General features: G+C 41.1%; 1 protein-coding gene and 3 long non-coding RNA genes across 4 annotated transcripts in view; 2 read left to right on the forward strand and 2 right to left on the reverse strand.

Moving 5' to 3' along the window:
* LOC138964001 (uncharacterized) lies at positions 1 to 17922 on the reverse strand. Its single transcript, XM_070335878.1, has 7 exons — positions 17587 to 17922; positions 11005 to 11593; positions 8861 to 9499; positions 7556 to 8215; positions 6014 to 6318; positions 4687 to 4866; positions 1 to 3181 (listed from the first exon to the last, which is right to left on the reverse strand). Exons 2-7 carry the CDS (start codon positions 11341 to 11343, stop codon positions 2935 to 2937), a joined length of 2370 nt encoding a protein of 789 aa, XP_070191979.1. The 5' UTR covers positions 11344 to 11593; positions 17587 to 17922; the 3' UTR covers positions 1 to 2934.
* On the forward strand, positions 14765 to 15548 carry LOC138964113 (uncharacterized). Its single transcript, XR_011455023.1, has 2 exons — positions 14765 to 14891; positions 15402 to 15548. It is a non-coding gene; the product is annotated as an uncharacterized lncRNA (long non-coding RNA).
* Positions 17923 to 21495: 3573 nt separating the features above from the next.
* Positions 21496 to 27891, forward strand: part of LOC138964097 (uncharacterized) — a 6763-nt gene continuing 367 nt past the window's right edge. Inside the window, exons 1-3 of the long non-coding RNA XR_011455013.1 lie at positions 21496 to 21629; positions 26426 to 26538; positions 26754 to 27891. The exon at positions 26754 to 27891 is cut by the window's right edge and continues 367 nt beyond it. This is a non-coding gene — a long non-coding RNA (uncharacterized lncRNA). The remainder of the gene's footprint in view (positions 21630 to 26425; positions 26539 to 26753) is intronic.
* Positions 23028 to 25185, reverse strand: LOC138964106 (uncharacterized). Its single transcript, XR_011455021.1, has 2 exons — positions 24838 to 25185; positions 23028 to 23496 (listed from the first exon to the last, which is right to left on the reverse strand). It is a non-coding gene; the product is annotated as an uncharacterized lncRNA (long non-coding RNA).

Consider the following 27891-nt stretch of genomic DNA (forward strand, 5'->3'; position numbering starts at 1 on the left):
ATGTGTGTGTGTGTGTGTGTGTGTGTGTGAGTGTGTGTGTGTGTGTGTGTGTGTGTGTGTGTGTGTGTGTGTGTGTGTGTGTGTGTGTGTGTGTGTGTGTGTGTGTGTGTGTGTGTGTGTGTGTGTGCAAAGATTGGTTCGTAAAGGGCTAAGCTCTAGGAACAAAGTTAAAGTGATACAAATGTTGACTTTGAGGGTGCAACATTAATATGAAAACTAGACATTTTTAACTAGAGTCAATCTAAAAGCAATTGTTTGGGGGATCTTATACGATCATTCTGCATGCATTGAAGCAAATGCACACCTTAATGTTAACCCAAACAGTTCAGTTTCATTAATGTTGTGGTTAAATTACTTGAAGAGAAAAACGATGGAGGGGAAAGTCGCTAAACCTGGAACAGTTCAGGAGAAACAGCCGTACCAGACAACAACATCGATATTGCAAAGCGTTCTTTATATTGTCACATACTAGACTCTATCAGTAAATAAAGGAACCACATAAAGTAGAATAAAAGTCACGCACCTCATCAGACTGATCATCACAAAAATGTCTGCATTTGTTCCAGGTTGGACGCATGGGTGTGTAAAGTGGAACACTGTGTTGTCAAACTCGGAACACATACAAACACACCCTGACTCTCTTTCTAGCTCTGTCTGTGTCTCTCACACACATATACACCCACACACTCTCATTCACACACAAACAAGCACACATTGCCCGACACATAAGATAAATAAATACGTCATAACATTATTTAAATGTCTTTTTTCAACATCATATTTTGATTTTTACCAAGGAAATAACAAATCGGATAACAATCTAAGCCTTAAGTGTAAAGCAAAAAGATAAATAAGGGCTAGGTCATAAAAGGACTGAGAAACAAAACCTGAAAAAATAGAAGGAAAAAATAGGCAAAGAACCGATGTCCTTTGTCTTCTTCTGTCAGCGCAGTCATCGTGTGATTACTGTGTGCACTTCTGGCACTATAACAAATCCTCAGGAGAGTTGGTGCCACACATGAAGCAGTACCACGAAATTTCGCAGCTTCATTTGTACCCCTCTTCTGTTGACAAATAGATATAAAAGGGCTACCTGCCCAATTGACTAAATGTAAAAATCATTACGCATAAAGTCTCAAAGCAAATAACTAAGAACAAATTTTAGAACTGATTTTGCAGACACACAAAAATTGGTAAGTACAGATTTCAAAGTCCTTTTGTCCGCTGCTGTCAGCGCAGTCCTCGTGTGCCCACTGTGTGCACTTCTGGCACTGTATCATGTTCTCAGGGGAGTTGGTGCCACACATGAAGCAGTACCAAGTGCTTTCCTCCAGGATAGAACGCATTGTCGAGAATGTTCTCCTTTTTTCCTCTGGTCAGAAGATCAATCAATCAATCAATGAGTCTTATATCGCGCATATTCCGTGGGTACAGTTCTAGGCGCTCTGCAATGATGCCGTGTGAGATGAAATTTTATACGGCCAGTAGATTGCAGCCATTTCGGCGCATATTTACCTTTCACGGCCTATTATTCCAAGTCACACGGGTATAGGTAGACAATTATTAACTGTGCATAAGCAATTTTGCCAGGAAAGACCCTTTTGTCAATCGTGGGATCTTTAACGTGCACACCCAATGTAGTGTACACGGGGGGAGGTTCGGACACGGAAGAGAGTCTGCACACAAAGTTGACTCTGTGAAATAAATGTCCGCCGAACCTGGGATCGAACTCACGCTGACAGCGGCCAACTGAATACAAATCCAGCGCGCTACCAACTGAGATATTCCTCTCTTGTTTCTCTGTGCAGAAGATTTTGTAGCTTCATTCTTTTCTCTTTTCTGTTGACCTGCACGCCTTTTTGCAAGTGAAATCTCCAGCTTTTGTTTGTAAGGAGAAGATGTGATGATTTCAGATTGTTTTTTTTCATGATGTTCTCTTCGACGAGTTTGTGGGTGTGCGTTGCAGGACATCAGCGGCAGGTAGGCTTACATTTACTGCTGAAACCAAGCAATCATAATGACCAGAATCTCCATGTCCAGTGAACAAAACAACGATGGGGGTGACGTTGGTAAATTTATTTCAGCTTCAAGAATGCTATTGAATAGTTCTTGTTCTATCTCTGCTGTTAATGTAGAAGGTCTTCCTGTGAACTTTACTTCTTCCTTTGCAAACTTGTTCTTTTCCTTCTAAATGACTTTTAAGAGTTGTGACAGGAACACCATAATTATGCTCTTGATGCGCAGCGCAAACCCATATCTGCATTTGTCACTGCCGACAAAGCGCAGCCCATTTCTTCTGGTAACCATGCACCGCCGTTCGGGTCTCATAATACTGTCAAACAAATCAATCATTCAATAAAACTTATAGAAGGGAAAACACAACAAAACCGAAAAGAGAATTGAATACGTGAATAAATAAGCAGTGTTCTGTTTATTGTTTGATGAGGGTAAGATGGAACAGAATGTGGCAAAGCTGGAACACTGTTCCATGTTTGCCTCTCTTATGTGTTCCATCAATGCAGCATGGCACCTGCATGGATTTCACGTTTTTCTGTTGGATACACGTGACGTTTCAAATCTTTTTCTCCGTTCAAATTATTGCAAATCTATGAAGGTTTATCGCAGCAATCAACATTTTATGTGAACGTATATAGATAAAGAGTAATAATACGAATTGTAGACGGTAGAAATAAGAAGAAGAAGGAAGAAAAGTTTTTAAAAAAAGTATCATTTTTTACATTTAGTCAAGTTTTGACTAAATTGTTTAACATAGAGGGGGAATCGAGACGAGGGTCGTGGTGTATGTGTGTATGTGTGTGTGTATGTGTGTGTGTGTTTGTGTGTGTGTGTGTTTGTGTGTGTGCGTGCGTGTGTGTGTGTGTGTGTGTGTGTCTGTGTGTCTGTCTGTCTGTCTGTCTGTGTATGTAGAGCGATTCAGAGTAAACTACTGGACCGATCTTTGCACGTGTTGGTATCCACTGGCAATGTTTTCATCTCTTCACAAAACACCTCCGTCTTGCTAAAGCCAGAATTGTAGTTGATGTCTCCTGTATGCGTTTCCATCTGAACGGCGGTGTGTTTGTCCGATATTTCGTCTTCGCTTGCAGTGAAGGTAGCATTGTCGTATTCGGCAGAGGTAAGGATTTTCTTGTCGTCCGCGACGTTGAAAGAATACTGCAACCTGATCAATGTTCGGCGGAAATAAGTCATACACTAATTACGGTAAACTTGTGAAAGAAGAAGAGAAAGAGCGTGACGAAGCAGAAGAAGAAGAAGAAGAACAGGGGCTCACATCCATGAGAGGTGGCATAGGACAAATGTCCTGGACATTGAAAAAATGATAGGACATTTGTCCTGAACAAAAATAAATCAATAGGATATTTGTTTTAGCAGCAAAACCTAAATTTAATTAAACTTGACTAGTCAACCGGCTTGGAGCAATGAGAATTGTGACCCTTGCAAGCTCTTCTCATTAAAAAAAAAAGCACATAAAGTCTTCCCAAGTTTCGTCTGCTTGTAGAGACACATCGCTTCGCTAAACATCGATAAAATAGCAAATCAAACTTCTGTAAATTGGAAAGAACTGACAATGTCCGGATCAAATGAAAGCATAATCGGACAATAACCACGTTGTGACAAAAACAATAGGGCATATGTCCTCTTGCATGAAAAATGTATAGGACATTTGGAAAAAATATCCGTGTATGTCAAATGTCTGACGTGGAAGTGAGCCCCTGGAAGAAGAAGTATGTGATGGTTTTACTGTAGTGATGTGCATTGAGAAAGGGAGACAGATGCAGCGTGACAGGGACATAGGCTCACCTGAACCAGAAGAGAGGGTCCGAGGCATGAATGTGGATGAATGTTTTACAGCAGCGACGGACAGGGAGAGAGAGAGAGAGAGAGAGAGAGAGAGAGAGAAAAAGAGAGAGAGAGAGGAGAAAAAGAGATAGATAGATAGAGAGATAGATAGATAGTGAGAGAGAGAGAGAAAGAGAGAGAGAGAGAGAGAGAGAGAGAGAGAGAGAGAGAGAAAGGGAAAGAGAGAGAGAGAAAGAGAGAAACTGAAACTGAAACTGAAACTGAACTTTATTACCAAAGGATAGAGGTTTTAGGCAAGGCCTAATCTTACAACCTGTCCCTTATACAAACACTTAATACAGACGCACATAATATAGATAGTAAAATTGACAAGGTTATTGTTACTTACAGACGTACATAATGTAAATAGTAATAAGAAAGAGGTTATGGTTTTGTATACACATTCAAAAATGGGAAAAACAATATAGGGTGGAAATTGCAGCATAGTTGCAATAATGCATTGCATATAAACATCCAAAACAACTAATAACAAAAGGGAGAAAACAAATGTGGGGAGGAATTGTCCCAATCAATCGCATGTATATCATTATCAATACATACACAATACATTATCAATACATACACACAGAGAGAGAGAGAGAGAGAGAGAGAGAGAGAGAGAGAGAGAGAGAGAGAGAGAGAGAGAGAGAGAGAGAGAGAGAGAGAGAGAGAGAGAGAGAGAGAGAGAGAGAGAGAGAGAGAGAGAGAGAGAGAGAGAGAGAGAGAGAGAGAGAGAGAGAGAGAGAGAGAGAGAGAGAGAGAGAGAGAGAGAGAGAGAGAGAGAGAGAGAGAGAGAGAGAGAGAGAGAGAGAGAGAAGAACCCACCTGTCCCAGAAGAGAGAGTCCGAGACCTGAATGTAGGTGAAGGTTTTACAGCAGCGACGCAGCACGGGCGTCATGTCAGACTTTGGCACTTCTTCCAGTTGCACAACCAGCAGGTGACGTCTCCGCTCTTCCAGCGATTGGCGGTACGCCTGCTGCAGTTCCTCCATCGCCCAGCTGCTCCTGCAAGAAAGCAGAGGAAGGGGAACGGTGTGTTGAAACAGCGACTAAAAAGACAATGTGTTTTGGAGAAGTGATCGGAAGATTCAGCTTTCAGGCTGAAAGGGATTCTCTGCAGTTCAGATGCAGGAGGTTATGGAATCGGACGGATTGGTTTAAAAATGCAGGGGTGAACGTTTTTTGCGTGTTTGTTTTGTTTGTTCATGGGCTGAAACTCCCACGGCTTTTATGTGTATGACCGTTTTTACCCCGCCATTTAGGCAGCCATACGCCGCTTTCGGAGGAGGCATGCTGGGTATTTTCGTGTTTCAATAACCCACCGAACTCTGACATGGATTACAGGATCTTTTTCGTGCGCACTTGGTCTTGTGCTTGCGTGTACACACGGGGGTGTTCGGACACCGAGGAGAGTCTGCACACAAAGTTGACTCTGAGAAATAAATCTCTCGCCGAACGTGGGGACGAACTCACGCTGACAGCGGCCAACTGGATACAAATCCAGCGCGCTACCGACTGAGCTACATCTCCGCCCAAGGGGTGAACGTAACATGACAAGAAACGAATTGAGAAAGACAAAGTTATAAAACAAACAACGTTATCAATTCTATCAGTGAACATTCATCCAAGAAGCCAAGAATTTCAGCTGTGTTTGCTGCAATGTTTCAGTTTACAAAAATAGGGCGGAGGAATGAAACCAGGAAAAGCATATGCGCCAACGGTACTTGGTAGACTGATTTCGATCAAGTCCAGGATGAGCAACAAGGCGAAACCAACGCAAACACAAACAGAGAAAACACAGGACACTAGTTACAACTGCCTTATTTGTACGCCTTTAAAAGCACATTCCTTCCCGTCAACATATTTAGCTAACTATCTCATATAAAAATGATTGATGTAATTGATATGCAGTCCTCTTGTTTGTTGTCCTGGGTTGCAAATGTATTGAACAACAAGTCGCGTAAGTCGAAAATACTACATTTAGTCAAGCTGTGGAACTCACAGAATAAAAATCGACAGAGCCAATGATAGGAAATTGTCAATCATATACCTGTGCTTGAACACATATAACAACAAACCTGGCTGCATCCTGTGCAGAGAAGAAAGATTTTGATGAATTTATTTCTTAGAAGCATCGATACATTTCACTCACTTTGCGAAGCTCTTGGACAGGACGATGATGGTGTGTCTGCTGGCGGCGATGCTGTCGATGATGTTGTCGATGATGGGTTTGCCCACGACGAAGTCTCGCTGGTGGATGCACAGCTTGACGGGCCCGCAGCCCCGCGCGTTGCTGGGTTCCTCCAGTCTCTTGAGCAGGGAGCCCAGAACCCAGTCGCTGTCCTGGTGGGCGTAGGCCACGAAGGCGTCGAAGACCTTCTCAGAGGGGCCCTTGTGTGAGACTTTTGGGCCACAGGGGAGCATGATGTGCACTCGTGTGAACAGCAGAATTCGAACCTGATTTGATGGAATAAGTCAAAGAAATCATAACATTTTGCATTCGACTTAAAAGAAAGCAGGCCGATTGAAACCGCCCTATGCCAAGGAACAAGTTGGGCTACAACGATGATAAGAATTTAAAGCGTTTAAAGATAGAACACCTAAGGCGCCATTTTGAAAAGTTTTCTGACGATTCGGACCCTAAAAAGCCCAAGAGGCATTCGCTGTACTGTAATTTAGAAACACCTGCAATGATTTTCTCAAAACTGCCCCGAAACTATGCCAAATAATTAAATGAATTTTAATCAGCGAGCAGTTTGCTTCGCCCGCTCTCCTATGTCAGGAGCCGGATTCCGTTCGTCATCATATTTTATACAGTCCTCGTTGATACCAATTCGTCAAATCAGATCAAGATTGAGGAAGTCAAACCTACAGTCTAGTAACTGCATGCATATTTCGTGCCATACAGGGCTAATACCCTTTGCATAATATTAACAAACACACAATCCGTTGGATGATACCACGGCCTGAAATGACTATCAAACACTCAATTCAGATTTTAGAAATAGAACGTTCAAACACTAAATCTAAGACCTTCCTCGTGTTTATGGTAATCTGTTCAACACTCAAAACGAAGTATGTAGCTCTCGGCTCAATTTCCCATCTGTATCTCTAGAAATAGCGCTTGAAATACTCAGAGAAAATTATTAATTGCGCAAAAAAGCGTCCCAATGAGAATTACAGCCGTTTTTAATTTGAGTAACTCAACATTCAAACGTTTCTGTTTATGTATTCCTGGTGTGTGGTCACATAATAACAACCCCCAACCTTAACTCTATCGCTCTTGGAGCGATGAGAGACAATTTTCTTGTCAGACATTTTCACTTTAACTCAAAAAAGTTAGTAAAAAAACACAACAAATTCAAATGTATCAATGAACAAAGAAACGAGAAACTGGAACGAAATATGAACTATTCACAGATCCTTCCAATCTATACTACAGATGTACAGTTTGTGACAAAAGCAATACAATAGAAAGCTTGTGCACTTACGCTGTTTGTGTTATTCCTTTTGTTCCTTTATACAGCGTTATTTTAATAATTAAAATTGTTGATGCCAAAGGCTTGCAAACGGTCAGACCACGACTATGTGATTTTTTTCCGAAGTATGAACACGTCTGCAACTTGTTTGAAAAGAGAAATATTTGGTGCAAAAAGTGAACACATAAAACATAGACACTCCTTCACTCACTCACCTCTTTGCGATACTTCAAGGCCAAAATCAACAGCACAAATAAAACAATCACCACCACCATCAGCCCCACGACCACGGATATAAAAACTACATCGAGCACGTCGTCTGCAGACGGCAACGGACTGCACTGCCAGTCCACAGCATTCAGCAGATCAATGGCACGCCCAGAAAGCTCTGGGGGCGTGGCGCACCTCATGACTGACAGGTGCTGTCTATAGGTCTGCATGGGTTGCTCCGCCCACTTGGAGTCGTTTTGAATTTGAACCATCAGGTCTTTGAGGTCCAGCATGTCGCAGCTACAGTCGATGGGGTTGCTGCGAATGTCCACCACGAAGTCTGGCTGCTGAGACCAGGCTTCGAACATCTGGAAGGAGATCTTGGCGATTTGGTTGAACTGAAGGTTGAGCGTTGTCGTTACGTTCCCGTGTGTGTTATTGTAGTCTGGTATGTTCCCGACCTTCGTGATGCTGTTGTGAGAGAGGTCCACCAGTTCCATTGGGGAATTGTTGAAGTAGACTCTCCATTCTCGTACCTCTTTGGGAACTTCCCCCAAGTTTGTGTGGCTGTAGTTGAGGACTCTCAGCTTGGGGTACTCTGTGTTCTTCACTAGGTATTCAAAATGCTTTCGGTCCAAAGGGACGGTGAGGCTTTCATCAAGGATCTGTTGAGAAAAATAAAATGTCTTGTGGTAAAACAGAAAGAGAAAACAACTACAGATCTAACACAGAGACCAGGATTCAACATACACCCATTGATCAGTTTATGCATCCGTTCATTCATCCACCCGTCTGTAAATCCTACAGTCAGTACATTCACCTTCCAGGCCCTCAATCATTCCGTCTGTCCAACCATCCATCACTCTATCCACTAATCCATCCAACAAGGCGTCAGTCAATCCATCTACGTATCTATCCGTCCGTTTGCCTTTAGGAGTAGTAACGCATGTGTATGAAAAAAAATAGTCTACTGGTGCAAGATAGATCTGACAGACAGATAAAGAGACAGAGATGGGACAAAGATCAACAGACAAACAGGAAGGCCAGCAATAGCAGGCAGGCAAAAACACAGTAATTAATGGCTTTAAAAAGGTCGCCAGTCCGTCTGACCGAGTGTTTTTAACATGTATCAAAGTATCTGTGTTCGTCTTATTGTCCGCAAAAGCCTTCCAAAGTTGACTTCACGAATTATTCATACGAAAGTTGCAATGCTAAAGCTTCCTGCAGTGAGCGTCGTTGAGCAGACTTCGCGAAGTCGACTTCGCCCAATTTATTACAGGCGTAAGGTGTACAGCAGTTTGATATCTTACCTCCAGGTGTTCATACACACAGTTAGTCGTGATGTTGTGCAGCCCGATGCGACTTATCCGAGCGTCTTCGCTCGGGTTGACGGTGGTAGTTTGCAAGTCAGACGGAGGGCCAGGGTTACTGTCGTTCATGGCCGAAAGCCGGAATGAAGTAAGGAGGTCGGCGCAGAACACATAATCCTCTCCCAGAGCTTTCGTGTTGTTGATGAACTCTTCAAACCGCTCGTCGCTCCACTGGAACACTTCGATCGCGTCTTCAGGGAAGCTGAGACTGAAGTTGAGCAGCTGCAAGGCTGAAGACATCACAAGATTGCATTCGTCTTCTTTACGAATGTCCCGGTCAGCGATCCGGCGATAGCGGAAGACCCTGAGAGTGCTGTCCTGTCCGCATGCATACTCGCTCGAGATGTTTTCCGCATTCTCAATCACGTAATTGACCTCGTCGGGATAGTTGAGCCAGACGCAGTCATGCATGTCCAGAAATCGAAGCGAGTCTGGGATCCGTTCCGCTGAAGTATTGAAGTCCGCGTACTTGTCGAGTAAAAGACAGCTGGTTACTTTCAGCTTGACCAGTCCAGGGGCTCTCATGGGCCAAGGCAGACTGACCATACCTCCCTCATGACACTGGAGATATACGGCCACCTGAACAGACATTTCAAGGACTCGATGTGATGCTTGTAGATTTACAGCCGCCAAAACAAAAAAATAAACTGTAAATCAACGAAAAGCTGCCAAGGCAATGCCAATCTGCAAAGGTCAGCGGAACTTTCCCACTCAGCACATGAAGCAGGAAGATTGTTGACGTTAAGAATAGAAGGCTGCTCTCATGCAATGTAAAATGTTGAATAAATCTTTGTTCGTTTACACAAACATAATTATGCACGGGAAGACACGCTTTTTGATGACTATCTTCTATTTCTCTATCTCTCGCTCAATGTTGCCATCAGATTCAGCAGATGGTAAATCTGAGGTAAATAAAACTTAAATGGCAACATAATGACATCAGCCAACCTTCCAGGTTTCAGTTGTGACCGCTAGGACTTTTCCTTACATGGGATCCCGAATATTCTATTTTGACAGGCAGTTAGGTTTAGGGTCTGATACACACGCATCGACATACAGGGTGAAAAGCAACCCACAAAAATGTTAATTTCTTCCACATCTGTTGACCGAATCACTTCATATTAAATGCATGACCCTTACACAAAGTGACAATGTTATAGAGTAAATGGTCTGACTTTTGTGCAATTTCAACAAAAGTTGCCAAATTCGGAGATTGACTCAACTGTCCGGTTGAGTCGACGACATTTACCTTTTCTCCAAAATGTGTTCCAAATACACTTCCGAAATTGTCAATGGCACGAAAGTTTTCCTGTCTAGGGATTGCCCTAAAACCTAGCTGTTACTGCTTTCTTCAGGTCACCGATGATCAAGGGGGTGAAGGGGGTGTTTGTGTATACCCAGACATTCAGATAGCCCAAAAGGTAAAAGTCTGGAGGGTTTAAATTAGGTAAGTGTTGCTACCGCTCAATGTCAAACCTCGTTCTGTTGAGTCGGTCGTCGAATTTGGAAACGTTTATTGAAATTGCACAAACGTCAGACCATTAATTTTGATCTACAATATTTCCACTTTGTGGAAGATTCAGGCATAGGCTGATATGTATGTCCCCCAAATATAAAGTAAATCGGCATTTTGGGGGTCACCCTGTATATGCCTGAAAATTGTCCCTTCTGATTATTATTGTTGTTCAAATAATTGTCTTGAAATGTGTTTACAAAAGTACAAACTTTCACATCCACATGGTCTTATGCCGGTAGCTTACTGCGCAAAATGACACTTCAAGAAGCTTTCTTTAGTACACAGCTATTTCTAATACCCCCCAAAAAATACAATAAATATATAACAATAGAATACAATAGTATACAATACAAAACAATATAAATCGATAGAATACATTTTACTATCAGTATCGTTTCATAGAAAAATTGAGTTCGAGCTGATAAAATACCATCACAAATCCAAAACAGCAACCAGCATCTTATCTCCTTTGTGCGAAACAAGTGAACAAGACATTTAACATGGCAAATCTATTCTCACTATTGTCATATAATTGGAGTTCAGGGTATCCATGCTTATTCATCCTTACCTCAATGTCAGTGGAGTTGACCAAAGCACCCAGAGCTTCTCTGAGATCTTGCAGGCGCCAAACGTCACTTTCCGTCAAGTTACACCGTAGGGTAGCGTTGACGTCACTATCCACGTCATAGTATACGTCACAGAAAGTGGTCCACGCCGAAGGAAGGTAGGCCCACAGATCAAAGGAAGTTGTCGCGTTAGAAGGTCGCTGAGACATGGATGAGGTCGTCGTTGGAAAGGTCGACGAGGATGCTGGCGTTGACAACGATGAGGGTGATGTTGTTGACGAAACTATTGAAGCGTGGATAAGAAGAGCAAATATCAAGGCTGACAGGGTTCTGATATTCATCGTGTGTGTCTTCTTCTTCTTCTTCTTCTTCTTCTTCTTCAACCTTTTTTGTCGTTTGCAGACTGGTCAAATTGTCAGTCAGGTTTGCAGAACAAACCGTACCGCTGTCCTCTCCAGTTGAGGTCTCGGGCCGAACAGATTTATTTGCAGTGCTGTCTTCGTGCCGTCTAGGGAGCCTGCCTGAGAGTCGCAAAAATGGGAACCACAAAAATGGGAACCGCCTGAAGGATGTGCAACTCTACTCTTGTGTCTGAAATCAAAGACACAACAAATGAGTACAGACTACAGTGTAGTCCTCCTTTTAAGACTTCCTTCTTTTTACATTTAGTCAAGTTTTGACTAAATGTTTTAACATAGAGGGGGAATCGAGACGAGGGTCGTGGCGTGTGTGTGTGTGTGTGTGTGTGTGCGCGCGCGTGTGTGTGTGTCTGTGTCTGTGCGTGTGTGTGTGTAGAGCGATTCAGACTAAACTACTAAACCGATCTTTATGAAATTTTACATGAGAGTTCCCGGGTATGATATCCCCAGATATATTTTTTCGATAAATGTCTTTTATGACGTCATATCCGGCTTTTTGTAAAAGTTGAGGCGGCACTGTCACACCCTCAATTTTCAATCAAATTGATTGAAATTTTGGCCAAGCAATCTTCGACGAAGGCCGGACTTCGGTATTGCATTTCAGCATGGAGGCTTACAAATTAATTAATGACTTTGGTCATTACAAATCTGAAAATTGTAATTAAAATTATTTTTTTATAAAACGATCCAAAATTACTTTTATTTTATTCTTCATCATGTTCTGATTCCAAAAACATATAAATATGTTATACAGCATGACTTCCCTTCTTTGTCTCTGTTAATCTAGGGAGAAAATATCCAGCGATATTTCTCCGTAGGCCTAAAGTTCGGCCATGACCTAGGCAAAATAACTTGCGCAGCCGCAGAAACAAGAAAATGGAAATCTTATGAAGCCGTCATCAACACGAACACAATGATTGCAGAAGCAAACTCTGTACCTACACGACCGAGACACAAGACTGATTATTTCACAGCTGCAAAGGGTAAGCTTACTCACGTCAGGTCTTCACTGACAAGCTAGGAACAGGCGGAAAATTCCAAACAAAAGTAAATGACGTCAAAGTCTCTTTCGCTTTGCGTGTAACTTTGTCATGACGTCTTTTTGTGACGACAGTATACGCGACAATTTGTTCGCTTCCGGTGTCATTTTAGACTGAAAAGCAACTCAAAAGAAGAAGCTAAGCCTGTGTCTTGAAACAGCTGAAACAGTCTTTTGGATTGCCGTTTCAATGTTAACCAAAAAGTTAAAGAAAAAAACAAGGTTCAGTTGCGAACTGACAGCGGATTGAGCATTTATTCCTGTTGATGAAGGTATGATTGAAGCTTTATTCTCTCCGTCAACCAACAAGACTAGATTTGTAGCAGACGAAAAACAAAGTGTGCGTTTTTCCTGTCTTGTGAAGGCGATTATGTCGTTATAAGTTATCTGTACGTTGTAATGACATTTCAAAACAAAATTTAGCTTTGATGCGTCACGGGATAATAAGCTTATACGTTTTTATCCATGGAATTGTTTTTTTCGTCTCGGCAGGGTGAATGAATTCATGATGTCTTTTGCGGAACTGGACAAAACTGGCCTTGCCAAGACTGAAACAAAATATAGTTCTACAACTTCTAGGCTTGGGTTGATTGCCCATGGTGAATTTCCAATGATTTGTTGCCACATCCCATGACAAATTCTCTTTACTTTGGTCATGCCATATATACGTTACAGTTCCGTCCATGCATGGTATCGCGTGATATTTTGTCTCGACGGGGTGAAAGAATATAATGACGTCACTCTCGGCAGAGCCTCGAGTGACGTCATCATATTCATTGACCCAGTCTCGACAAAATATCAGGCGATACCATGGATGGACGGAGCTGTAACTTATACATATTCGGATTAAAAACAAGCTCTGAAAATTTAAAAATATAAAAATTATGATTAAAATTAAATTTCCGAAATCGTTTTAAAAACTATTTCATCTTATTCCTTGTCGGTTCCTGATTCCAAAAACATATAGATATGATATGTTTGGATTAAAAAAACCGCTCATAAAGTTAAAACGAAGAGAGGTACAGTAAAGCGTGTTATAAGCACAGCGCAACCGCTACCGCGCCAAACAGGCTCGTCACTTTCACTGCCTTTTGCACTAGCGGCGGACTACGTTCAGTTTCATTCTGTGAGTTCCACAGCTTGACTAAATGTAGTAATTTCGCCTTACGCGACTTGTTACATTTAGTCGAGTTTTGACTAAATGTTTTAACATAGAGGGGGAATCGAGATGAGGGTCGTGGTGTGTGTGTGTGTGTGTGTGTGTGTGTGTGTGTGTGTCTGTGTGTCTGTGTGTGTCTGTGTGTCTGTGTGTGTCTGTGCGTATGTGTAGAGCGATTCAGACTAAACTACTGGACCGATCTTTATGACATTTTACATGACAGTTCCTGGGTATGATATCCCCGGAACTTTATATTCGTTTTTTCGATAAATACCCTTGATGACGTCATATCCGGCTTTTTGTAAAAGTTGAGGCGGCACTGTCACACCCTCATTTTTCAATCAAATTGATTGAAACTTTGGCAAAGCAATCTTCGACAAAGGCCGGACTTTGGTATTGCATTTCAGCTTGGTGGCTTAAAAACTAATGAATGAGTTTGGTCATTAAAAAACGGAAACTTGTAATTAAAATTATTTTTTATTAAACGATCCAAAAACAATTTCATTTTATTCTTCGTCATTTTCTGATTCCAAAAACATATACATATGTTACATTTGGATTAAAAAGAAGCTCTGAAAATTAAAAATATGAAAATTATGATTAAAATAAAATTTCCGAAATCGATTTAAAAACTATTTCATCTTATTCCTTGTCGGTTCCTGATTCCAAAAACATATAGATATGATATGTTTGGATTAAAAACACGCTCAGAATGTTAAAACGAAGAGAGGTACAGAAAAGCGTGCTATGCATCACAGCGCAACCACTACCGCGCCAAACAGGCTCGTCACTTTCACTTGTTTGTTTGTTTGTTTATTTGTTGCTTAACGTCCAGCCGACTACGCAGAGCCATATCAGGACGAGGAAGGGGGGGATGAAGGGGGCCACTTGTCAAGCGATTCCTGTTTACAAATGCACTAACCCATTACTTGTGTCCCAGCAGGCTTTAGTAAAACTAAATTAATACCTACTGGAAGATTACCAGTTTCCAGTATGTTAAAATAGGCTTAACCTATCTACTGCTGGACTTACATCAGAACACTAACAGATTAAACTATACATGAATCGCGAGATAAGCGGCAAGAGAAGAGATTTTTGGAAAAAATACAGGTGAATGAGCAAGAAGGCAGAAAAAAGAAAATTCATGAAGAAAAAGAGAGCATGACAGGAAAGAGGAACCAAAAATCTACCTAACAGCAAACTAGAAAGCTCCTGCGGTTCCAAAAACAGGAGGGGCCTTTAATTTCATAACCGCAGTGCCCCACTGCGGGGGTCACTTTCACTGCCTTTTGCACTAGCGGCGGACTACGATCAGTTTCATTCTGTGAGTTCCACAGCTTGACTAAATGTAGTAATTTCGCCTTACACGACTTGTTACATTTAGTCAAGTTTTGACTAAATGTTTTAACGTAGAGGGGGGAATCGAGACGAGGGTCGTGGTGTATGTGTCTGTGTGTTTGTTTGTTTGTTTATTTGTTGCTTAACGTCCAGCCGACTACGCAGAGCCATATCAGGACGAGGAAGGGGGGGATGAAGGGGGCCACTTGTCAAGCGATTCCTGTTTACAAATGCACTAACCCATTACTTGTGTCCCAGCAGGCTTTAGTAAAACTAAATTAATACCTACTGGAAGATTACCAGTTTCCAGTATGTTAAAATAGGCTTAACCTATCTACTGCTGGACTTACATCAGAACACTAACAGATTAAACTATACATGAATCGCGAGACAAGCGGCAAGAGAAGAGATTTTTGGAAAAAATACAGGTGAATGAGCAAGAAGGCAGAAAAAAGAAAAGAATTCATGAAGAAAAAGAGAGCATGACAGGAAAGAGGAACCAAAAATCTACCTAACAGCAAACTAGAAAGCTCCTGCGGTTCCAAAAACAGGAGGGGCCTTTAATTTCATAACCGCAGTGCCCCACTGCGGGAGGTGTGTGTGTGTGAGTGTGTGTGTGTGTGTGTGTGTATGCGTGTGTGTCTGTGCGTGTGTGTGTGTAGAGCGATTCAGACTAAACTACTGGACCGATCTTTATGACATTTTACATGACAGTTCCAGGGTATGATATCCCCGGAGCTTGTTTTCCAGACGTTCTGTTTACTGCCTCTGTAAATTTACCTCGAATGTAAGGTCATCAGACAGATTCTTGTTTGAGAAAGTAACCCAAACAAAGCACAAACAAATCGCGTAAGGCGAAATTACTACATTTAGTCAAGCTGTCGAACTCACGGGATTAAACTGAACGCACTGTATTTTTTCACCAAGACAGTACAGCTTCGTCAATCCCCGCGTGAAGGAAATCGCTCACCTCCCACGTGCAAAACGTAGTGATATTGACACGCCAGATTAGCGCGGTAGCGTATTGTGCTAAGCAGGAAAGCGCGCTTTTCTGTATTCTTGTTAACTTTCTGAGCTTGTTTTGAATACAACCTATCATATCTATATGTTTTTGGAATCAGGAAATGATAAAGAATAAGATGAAATCATTTTTGGATCGATTTCTTAAATTTTAATCGTAAGACTAATTAATCTATTTTCGGTAATTGTGATCACATTTTAAGAGTAAACATAACATATGTATATATTTGTAGATTCAGAATGTGATGAAGAATACGATGCAATCAATTTTAAATCTGTTTGCGAAAAACCGATTTTAATGACAACTTTTATGAGCAAACTCATTAATTAATTTTTAAGCCTCCAAGCTGAAATGCAAAACCAAAGTCCAGGCTTTGTCGAAGATTACTTGACCAAAATTTCAACCAATTTGGTTAAAAAATGAGAGCGTGACAGTGCCGCCTCAACTTTCACGAAAAATCGGATATGACGTCATCAAAGACATTTATCCAAAAAAAGGAAAAAACGTCTGGAGATACCATACTCGGGATCTCTCATGTCAAGTTTCATGAAGATCGGTCCAGTAGATTTCTCTGAATCGCTCTACATACACACACACACACACAGACACACACACACACACACACACACACACACACACACATACACCACGACCCTCGTCTCGATTCCCCCCTCTACGTTAAAACATTTAGTCAAAACTTGACTAAAGGTAAAAAGACGTGTTTTGAAACCAAACCAAGCTATTCATAAAAACGAAGCTCAGCAAAGAGATACTTTTGAGGAAGCAATTCAGTTACAACAAAATAACGAAGAATCTTTCCAAATTGATAGAAACAAGTCAAATGTAGGCCTACCAATACTAACGTCAAGGAAAAAGAAAGGAAATTCAACTAAGCTTATACAGATAATTTGACCGACCCCCACACCCCCCCCCCCCTCCAAAAAAAAAAAAAAAAGCCTGGTAACATATCACATCAAATAATTATGTCCTCGAAACTCAATATCGCTCTATAGTAGCGTTGATATGAAATTACGAAGCTAAAGAATCGACCCTGTACAAAACTTGAACCACGGACGTCAGCGTTCAAAGTTGAAACCAGTTGTATGCCAAAAGAAACACACACAAACACACACACACACACACACACACACACACACACACACACACACACACACACACACACACACACACACACACACACACACACACACACACACACACACACATACACACACACACACACACACACATACACACACACACACACAAACACACACACACGCGCGCGCGCGCATATATGAGTAGAAAGCATCGGACCCTAACTTTCTGTCGCCCTCCAGCAGAAGTGTTGTACCAGTGTGTGGAACGGAACCCTCAACCTGCACCAATATACATATTCCAAAATTCATTTCTCAAAGGCTCGGACAGAGTCTTAAAACGCATGCCTGTCACCTTAAAGTAGACAGCGTATCCGTAAGTACAAGACATAGGCACAGACATGTTTTGGTTAAAATAGAAACAAATATCAACTGAAGGCATAATATTCACACGATATTGACACAGAACCAACAACCAAAACTACTCGGAAAGGAATGTTCTGCAACTCACTCTCTTGAAAAGCACAGACTGACACACTGTCAGAACATGTGTGTCTCTCTCTTTGCACCTGAAAGCAGTCAGTGCGTGTCTGAGTATAAAGAGATCCAAGGACCACACATTTCAGTTTAAAAAGCACAAAGACGGTGTCTGCTGTTCTATGTCTCTTTGCTTGCACACGAAGGCGAACAACACGCCTGTAGGTATTTAAGCGGATGCAAGGACAAGACGTTCTGACAAATCATCCAGACACTCTCAAAATGCGTGTCTCTTTGCTTGCACCCGAATAGAAAGCGAACAGAACGCTTGGTAGTGTGGGAACATGAACAAGGAAGTGAAAAGTCCCGCCTGCACAATAATTATAGTCTAATGACGTCTAGCTCCACGCGTGGCTGAACGCTGATTTAAATTATAGAATGTATCCCTTGGTGGCACTTTCTAATGAATAGGCCTACGAAGTTACACAAGAAGCCCATAGCCAATCGCGGGGTGGGATTTTTCACCTCTTCCTGATCGAGGAGCGCCTTGTGACAACTAGGCAGTGACGGTCCAATTCGCGGTGTCCCGTTCTGGGCCGCTATTGCGCGGGTCCGCTATTGCGCGGGTCTGCTATTGCATGGGTCCGCTATTGCGCGGGTCTGCTATTGCGCGGGTCCGCTATTGCGCGGGTCCGTTATTGCGCGATGACTATTAAAATTTTGTCATTCAACCAATCTCTCACAGTGTAACAGAAATACCCAAAGCCAAAAGACGCAGCCCAGAGAATACTGTGCTGACAATCATTCAAACGTGTTCCAAGTCGGTTTCATGTATATTATTAAACAACAAAAGAAAATAAAGAGGTGTCACAGAAAGGGGGGAAGAACCATGTCTTATTCCACAAAATTACTTTTGCAATCCCAATATTCAAAGCATCGAGCTCAGAAATACTACCTTATAAATCTCAGGTGGTCATAATATAATACCAACAAATAAACTGACAGACAAAATGTTGACATTGCATTTATTCCAATCTTGAAAATAAATTCAGAACAGTCACTGGCATCCTGAAATCATCTTTCGTCTTCTCAAAGAAAAAAAACCCTAACTAAAGTAAGTTGGAATAACAAAAATAATGCATGAGTAAATGCTAGTCACTTTTCGCATTTTCCAAAGACCTGGACAAAAGAAACCAAGAACACCTCTTCTCTACCTCATTATGAAAAAAAATGAAAAAAACATTAAAAAAGTAACTTGGAATAACAACAAGTCGCGTAAGGCGAAAATATAACATTTAGTCCAGTAGCTGTCGAACTCACAGAATGAAACTGAACGCAATGCCATTTTTCAGCAGGACCGTATACTCGTAGCATCGTCAGTCCACCGCTCATGGCAAAGGCAGTGAAATTGACAAGAAGAGCGGGGTAGTAGTTGCGCTAAGAAGGATAGCACGCTTTTCTGTACCTCTCTTTGTTTTAACTTTCTGAGCGTGTTTTTAATCTACTGATGGTGCTCTGGGACACGTGGAAGTGCCTGGCGATTGCACTTTGACTTTGGCCTGCTTGTAAACGACCCAATGCAATTTGGCGGTCTTCTCTGCTCAATCGGGGCATCTTTCGTCGCTGAATTGTCGTCTGATTTCTTTGTGGCGAACAATCCGCTTTTATGGGTTTTGGAAGACATGGTGAGAGCTCAATATTCCCCGAGTTTCACGAGATTACACTGAAGCATGACGAGTGGTCATGCCAAATGAGCAATTTTGACATTGTAGCCACTGATAACGCATGCGTCACGTGCAGAGCTCACTTGTGGCAATGGACGAAAGGTCGACGACCAGATAAACATTTTCTGCAGTTTGGTGGATATCCTTGTAGCCATATAACTAAATTAACCAAATATTACAAGCTATGCGTTTCTTTTTTTGAACAGTATACCAGACCGATCTTCATGAAAATTCACATAAGAGTTCCTGGGTATGATATCCCTAGACATGTTTTTCATTTTACCAATATATATTTTTGATGACGTCATATCCGGCTTTTTGTGAAAGTTAAGGCGGCACTTTCACGCCCTCATTTTTTTATTAAATGGATTGAAATTTTGGCAAAGCTATCTTTGACAAAAGCCGGACTTTGGTATTGCGTTTTAGCTAGGAGGCTTAATATTTATCTAATGAGTCTGGTCCTTAAAAATATGAAAATTGTAATTAAAATACATTGTTTACAAAACGATCCAACAATATTTTCATATTATTTCTCATACATTTCTGATTCCAAAAACATATAAATATGTTATAGTTTGTCAAAGACAAGCTCTGAAATTTAAAAATATATAAGCATTATGATAAAAATTAAATTTCCGAAATCGATTTAAAAACAATTTCATCTTATTCTTTGTCGGTTCCTAATTCCAAAAACATATTGATATATTATGTTTGGATTGAAAACAAGCTTAGAAAATTAAAAAAATAGAGATACGAAAAAGCGTGCTATCCTGCTCAGCGCAACCACTACTGCGCTATTCTGGCTTGTCAATTTCACTGCCTTTTGCAAGGGACTGACGATGCTATACGGTCTTGGTGAAAAAGTGCAGTGCGTTCAGTTTCTTTCTGTAAGATCAGCATCTTGATTAAATGTAATAATTTCGCCTCAATCGACTTGTTTCTCTTCAACTCTTTGACCACAACATTCATGAAACTGAACTGTTTGTGTTAAAATTTGGTCTGCATTTGCTTTAATGACTGTAGAATGATAGCTTATTATCCCAACAAATTTGGTTTTAAAATGGCTTTAGTAAAAATTATTAAAGGTACTGAACTTGTCAAATCCAGGTGCACGGAGCCCCTGGGGCTTTTAGTCATACCTCAGGCAGCTATCCGTTAGAAGAACTACCAAGTTTCATTGACTTGCACCCAAAGAGTCAAGAACTGCGATTTTTTTACGAATTAATTTCGGACTCTGTCCCGGCTGGTCTTGACCTATTTTTGGATCTAAATTTAGATCAGGTAGATCACCACATCATGCACAAAAATACACGTCACTAGCAAACTATGTCAGACATCATCATGAGTTTGTGTAAAACAAAATGGAGGCGGGAATCACTCAGTTGAATCGAACTCCGACCAAACACCACGTAATAACTAGGTTAATTTATGCACTCGCGTGAACAAGCCAACTGTCGAGCTTCACAGATGTCGTCGTTGGGTAGTTTTGGGTTTGTTTTACTACCATAGGAGGATTTTTGAACTGTAAATGCACTCAGCTGCAACAAAAACGCAAAACGAAGCCTGTGAGCTGCACTGTGCCTTTAAATGAAAAATAAGGAAAATGTTGAATCGAAACATGTTAGTTCACGGATGACAAGATAATTTCAAAACTATTCATCAGAATGATTTGAACTTTTGCAGAAATGTTTTAGACATGCTCATACATTATTTGTTGGATGGATAAGCTCTAGGGATAAAAATTAAAGATATACACATTTTTCAGTTTCATAAATTATGTACCCACAAAGTCACTTTAACTGTTTTTCCTAGAGCTTATCCGTTCGACCAAACAACTATCAGAACATCTAAAGCATGTCTGCAAAAGTTCAAATCATACTGATGAATAGTTTTGAGATTATCTTGTCATCCGTGAACTAACATGTTTTGATTCATCGCTTTGCTTATTTTTCATTTAATAATGTTTACTAAGTCAATCTAAAAGGTTTTTAATTTTTTTTTATCATATAGTATTATTTTACATACATTCAAACAAATGCACACCAGATTTTAACACAAACAGTTGAGTTTCATGAATGTTGTGGTCAAATGACTTGAATTGAAAAAACCCGGCGTTTTTCATGGTAGCTCCTGCCCTTACATGTCGCCCAACTAAAGGGCGTAACTGCTTCATTCAATATGGAAATGGGGTGATGAAAACCCCGAACTGCACATTAACGATTTTATTACCAGATACATGCTGTGCATGTTATAAGACGTACTTGAAACTTGACATTAAGGCGAATGTCATGTGCTAAGATATACATGCAACAGTTGACAAACTTCAAACAAATGCATGTTCCTCTCATATCAGGTAAGTGGAGGCTTAATTTTGGTTGTTATGTTGCCAATCAAACTTTTAAATGAACCAGTACCTAACAACTTTATTGAGATATGATATATCTTATTGATCGTTAATGAAATGTTGGATTACAGATCGTTTCGTTTAGGAATTTCAAGATTAATGTACTTGCGTGTTTTCAAAGCAGAGCAAGTACAGGGTGACCCAAAAAGAATGCAACCCAAACAAAAGCTAATATCTTCTACATCTGTTGACTGACTCACTTGATATTTAATATGCATAAACTTCAGCCAACGCATGACCCGTCCACAAAGTGGCAATTTTTTAGATACAATGGTCGGACTTTTGTGCATTTTCAAAAAAAGTTTCCAAATTCGGCGATCGACTTAACAGAACGAAGTTTGACATTGAGCGGTAGCAATACTTACCTTATATAAACCCTCCAGACTTTTACCTTTCAGATTATCGGAATGTCTGGGGATTATCGGTGACCTGAAGAAAGCAGTTACAGCTAGGTTCAGGGCAATTCCCAGAGAGGAAAGCTTTCGTGCCATTGACAATTTCGGAGGTGTAATTTGGAACACATTTTGGAGAAAAGGTAAATGTCGGACCATAGTGGTCGTGGAAGAACTGGAGTTCATGTACAACTATGAAATATTTGCTAAACTCAAATGACTGGAAAAATTAACCTCTTTCGGTGTAAAGTGCAATGTCGCACAATATGCATCGATGAAATGCACGCATTCAGCCACGGGAAATGCCCTGATCTTGCATATAATTGTTGTATTCAAGTCACTGATTGTCTAATATTGATTATGGTATACTATTTTATTCAAATTGCCTCAAAGGTAACAATCTTGAGGGCTTAAATCGGGTAAGTTTTGCTACCGCTCAATTTTAAACCTCGTATTGTTGAGTCGATCCCATTTGATCGACAAACTGTCGCTTTGTGGATGGGTCATGCAGAGATTGAAGTTAGGCCTATGTCCACTAAATATGAAGTGATTCGGTCAACAGATGTAGAAGTTATTAACATTTTTGTGGGTTGCATTTTTTCGGGTCACCCTGTACATAAACCAAGGTCAGGTTGTTAAGATGGGAGTGGTAATGCATTTCTTAACATTTTATATTATTTTATGTTATTGTCAGGTTCACAACCTTTCTGTGATGTTTTGCGGAAAAAGACATATCTGCATACTTTGATATTTTTAATGAATATAGTTTAACGAGTCTGGGTGCAGTGATAGTAGTTAAACAATTGCTTAATCCTTTTTAAACGAATATCTGAAAAAGATGTTCAAATGCCGTGTCACACACACATATGCGCACACACATATGCGCAGTCTGTCATCCACAAACTCACAGAATTTTCTCTCTCTCAAACTGTAAAAAGGTACAAATCACAATAAATGAAGTTTATACGTTTCTTGAACAAAACAAAGCACTCAAAACTCACATTTACACATCAAATAACCCCAATCCCTTGCCAAAGATAATTAACGTTTACACTCTAATTACTCTCATTCACTCACATCAAATCTCTACTTCGCAAACACACCCTCTTGCTATCACTCCATCATACACTGAAATTACACTTCCTGCATGAGTTATTTTTAGGGGACGGATTTAGCGGAAGAGTTACCGTCCAGCAGGTCTGACAGTGACTTGAAGTGAAGCGAGATCCTGGGTGTAGATGCCCCGAAGACGAATGACGTCACGAGCGCAGAATGAGTTCCTGGCGAAGTGAGTCCATAGCAGCCCTCAACTGTAGCACGAGTTCCATGCGAAGCGAGTCCATAGCAGCCCTCAACAGTAGAATGGCTTAGCTTGACTGGGCTGGCGGATCATCTCCATCACTCCTCGGCAAGAAAACCGCAACCTGAAATGGTTAGCATTGCTCTTAGTCCATGGTTAACTCACATCGCTTATCCGTTCCCATATATCAAACCCAATGCAGGAAAGAATGGACAAAGCCTCTATGACTCTCACACACTCGCACAAATACTTCATATGTTATGAACGTTCTACCAATTCATTACATGTTTAATAATTGGCAGAAGTTATGCAAACATATAACACGAAAATAGCTTTCCGTCTTTTTACATACACAAGTTATCATAATGCACAGACCATATTCAACATTGATAACTAACAATACCAACAAGAGCAAACGCTCGATCGAGTCACTTTCGCAGTTCTGAATATTATATGAGGCATCAGATGGACAGGAAGAAATTGCTATTCACAACACAATACAGATGTAAATAATTTGATGTAAAGAATAATCCTATAAAGTTTGAATCAAATCCGATGAATAGTTTCAGAGATATGATATTTCAATTTTTTTCCTTCAAGACATACCTGTGACCTTGAAAAAGGTCAAAGGTCACCAAAGCAGACGTCAAAGTGTAGAGGTCACTGGGAGTCACGTTCACATAAAATTTGAGCCCGGTCACTTTTATAGTTTCCGAGAAAAGCCCAACGTTAAGTTGTGTGTTGCCGAACAGAAAAGGCTAGTTATCTCCCTTGTTTTTCTGATAACGTTCGTAAAAGGCTACAGATGTAAATACTTTGATGTAAAGAATAATCCTACAAAGTTTCAATCACATCCGATGAACTTTGTCAAAGATATAAAATGTCTAATTTTTCCTTTGACGCTGACCTGTGACCTTAAAAAAGGTCAAAGGTCAACGAAACCATCGTTAAAGTGTAGAGGTCATTGGAGGTCACGACTAAACAAAATATGAGCCCGATCGCTTTGATAGTTTCCGAGAAAAGTCCAACGTTAAGGTGGTGTCTACGGACGGCCGGACGGCCGGCCGGACAGACTAACACTGACCGATTACATAGAGTCACTTTTTCTCAAGTGACTCAAAAACGTCCGGGGATATCATTTCCAGGAACTTTCATGTCAAATTTCATAAAGATCGGTTCAGTAGTTTGGTCTGAATCGCTCTACACAGACAGACAGACAGACAGACACACACACACACACACACACACACACACACACACACACACACACACACAACCATTTAGTCAAAACTTGACTATAAAATGTAAAAAAGAAGAAAAACTAAAAAATAGAACTAACCTTCTTTAAACGAAATACTTGACCGACTAGCCTGAACATATAAGAAACGCACAGACACGAAACAACAAACATGTACCACGCAAACAGCCTAAACTACACCGAAAATAATAGAAAAGAATTACGCACCACATCCTGGTTGCATGAAAGCATACGCGAAATTCCCCTGTCAAATGAAGACAGCTCCCTTTTGCTCTATGGAAGCAAAAGTAACGTTCAAATGAAGAACGGATTCCAGTCTGGAACGCAGACTTCTAGCCCTGTAAACGGCTACGGCAAGAATGAATAAAACTGACACACAACTGAATTTACTGCTCACTACAGCGCACCTGAGATACACCCGTTACACTAGAATTTAGAGAAAACCGTGCCGCACGAAAACTACGAGTGCTAGCTGTCTCACCTGGCAGGTAAACGACAGCACAAAGAACAGGCGCTTGCAATGATTGCATATAATACGAAATAATTACAGCTGCTTGTGACATGCCGAATCTTTAAATGTTTGTTAAAATGCATGAGATGGCTAAATATTTGGAGTACAATTGCCTCGTAAAAACATACTCTTGGGAGTGCGTGTATTCATTTCTTTTAGAAGATGCATCTAGTTTAAACAATTAAACACTAGACAACCTGACGAAAAGTTTAAAGGCATAAAATGGTTAAAGGCACATTCCTTCGGCTCACCATCTCAGTTCTGACCAGGCTTGTACACGGGATAAGACCATCTCTTCCACTTGGTCACGGGATAAGACCATCTCTTCCACTTGGTCACGGGATAAGACCATCTCTTCCACTTGGTCACGGGATAAGACCATCTCTTCCACTTGGTCACGGGATAAGACCATCTCTTCCACTTGGTCACGGGATAAGACCATCTCTTCCACTTGGTCACGGGATAAGACCACCTCTTCCACTTGGTCACGGGATAAGACCATCTCTTCCACTTGGTCACGGGATAAGACCATCTCTTCCACTTGGTCACGGGATAAGACCATCTCTTCCACTTGGTCACGGGATAAGACCATCTCTTCCACTTGGTCACGGGATAAGACCATCTCTTCCACTTGGTCACGGGATAAGACCATCTCTTCCACTTGGTCACGGGATAAGACCATCTCTTCCACTTGGTCACGGGATAAGACCATCTCTTCCACTTGGTCACGAACCACAATAATGAACAGCTTGGTTGCTCTGTGCATAGCTAGAGGTTTTGATGAATGAATGTCTTATAAGCACAACATTCCTTTTCAAGAAATTATGTCTTCAAATCATTTACTTCCCAGAGTCAACTTAGTACAGATCCTCCTCGGTGTCCAAACGCCCCGTGTGCACGTATCTAAAGTTCAGAGCGGAATTCTCACGACTTAGATATATGAATACAGGCATGCAGGAAAAAGACCCCCCAAAAATGGATGGCACCGTACTGTGTGGCAGCTCGATTTCCCGAGTGAGAAAGTAACCTCACAGGATGATATAATACCAATACCAATACCAATACCAGTACCAATACCGATACCAATACTAACACCAACTCACCACAGCAAGCAGCCAGGGTGTTGATTTTTGGTAAGTGACCACTAGGAGGAGAGATTGTCTTATCCCATGTTAAAACCTAGCCAGATCTGAGATGGTTAGCCCAAGAGTTTTCACGGGAAGGGCAGAGCCTTTAAAAACAATTTAGCAAATGTTTATCGAAAAGTGTTTGTCTTCTTCCCAGCACCTGAAACTACAACACCACAGACATGCGGTTTCACTTTGCTGTGGTCATTGTGGCTGTCCTGATTGTCGTTCTCATCAAGTGTCTAACCTGCGAACAGGGAGTCGATACAGGTATTTATTATTGGATGATGCAATAAAAACGCAGGCAAATAATGAGTGCCTGCGTGAATGCATGTCAAAGTGCGTGAGTGGCCATGTGTGCGTGTGTGTGTTTGTATGAGTGCGTGAATGCGTGTGTGTACGAATAATGTATGTGTGCGTTCGTGCGTGCATGAAGGCGTGTGTATGTTTAGTGCACTACTTCTATGTATCAATCTTTTTTTCAGGTGGGTTACCGAAGTCAAAGCTGCCCGTCCTTCGGCAATCAGTTTCAATCAATCTGCGCATTTTACTTGGCCGAGAAAAATGTGTGCAGTGGGGCCGAAAAAGACACTGCTGGCGACTATCAAAAACCAAAAGGGTAGAAACCTAGACCAACAGCCCAACATTTTGTATACCGGGTCAATAATCAGCCCTAACAACGAAAATGGCAAACTCTGCATAAGACCATTTTTTGGGAAATAACTCTGTTTGGGTTTCTATGGCCTGAGAAAGACATGTATTTCTTGAAGGTGAGGCAAGTGAACTGTGTTTCATTATAAATTCAAAAACTTGAAAAGGCAGAACACAGCGCTGTGGCAGTTTTCTGACTTTTGATTTTGACTTTTAGCTTGTTCTCTACGCCTACCAGATCAGCAGACAATGACTAATTATTCTGAATCATATTATATGCACTTTCAATGAACAATAAACAAGGATTTAGGTGATTGTCTGTGTAATGCATTATGATTTGTTCATTAATATAAATTTGATAGCAAGAAAAACACGCTGTGCACTATCGTTTGCGGGAGGGCATGATTATATAGCTCAGTGGGCGTTTATCAGTGGAGACACTCTGCTCGCATCAAAGTGGATAAAGAGCTGCGATGCGAATGCTTTTGTAAGAAAAAGGAATGCCATACTTTATGGATGAGACTGTATAAATCTCCCTTTTCTGTCAAAAATCATACAAACGTCAACGGCATGTCTCCACTGGTAATCCTTAGTGAGCTTAATACAGGCCTAGTTAGGGGTTCCGCTCACATATGTAACTTCAGCAGGACCGACGACGCACTGCAGCTTGTTCCAGCCCGCTACACGTTGCATGAAAGGAAAACAGGCCAAGTACTCGCCATAATCCCTATCGCAGCATAAATAATAGGCCGTGCGTCGTCTGTGCCGCTGAAGCTGCGCAGGTATATTCTGCCCATTAGTAACCTCCAAACAAATAAAACATCTTCCATAGGCCATATTAACCCCGACAGCGTTACGTGGGGAATTCCTCTGTTGGTGACACTAAGATAAGACTTCCTCGTACAGCTATAGCTTATAATTTTTTATTTTTTTTGAGGGAGGGAGGGGGGTGTTGCTGTCTAGCCAGATCAT

The sequence above is a fragment of the Littorina saxatilis genome, linkage group LG1 (assembly GCF_037325665.1).
Source record: "Littorina saxatilis isolate snail1 linkage group LG1, US_GU_Lsax_2.0, whole genome shotgun sequence".
Classification (NCBI taxonomy): Eukaryota; Metazoa; Mollusca; class Gastropoda; order Littorinimorpha; family Littorinidae; genus Littorina; species Littorina saxatilis.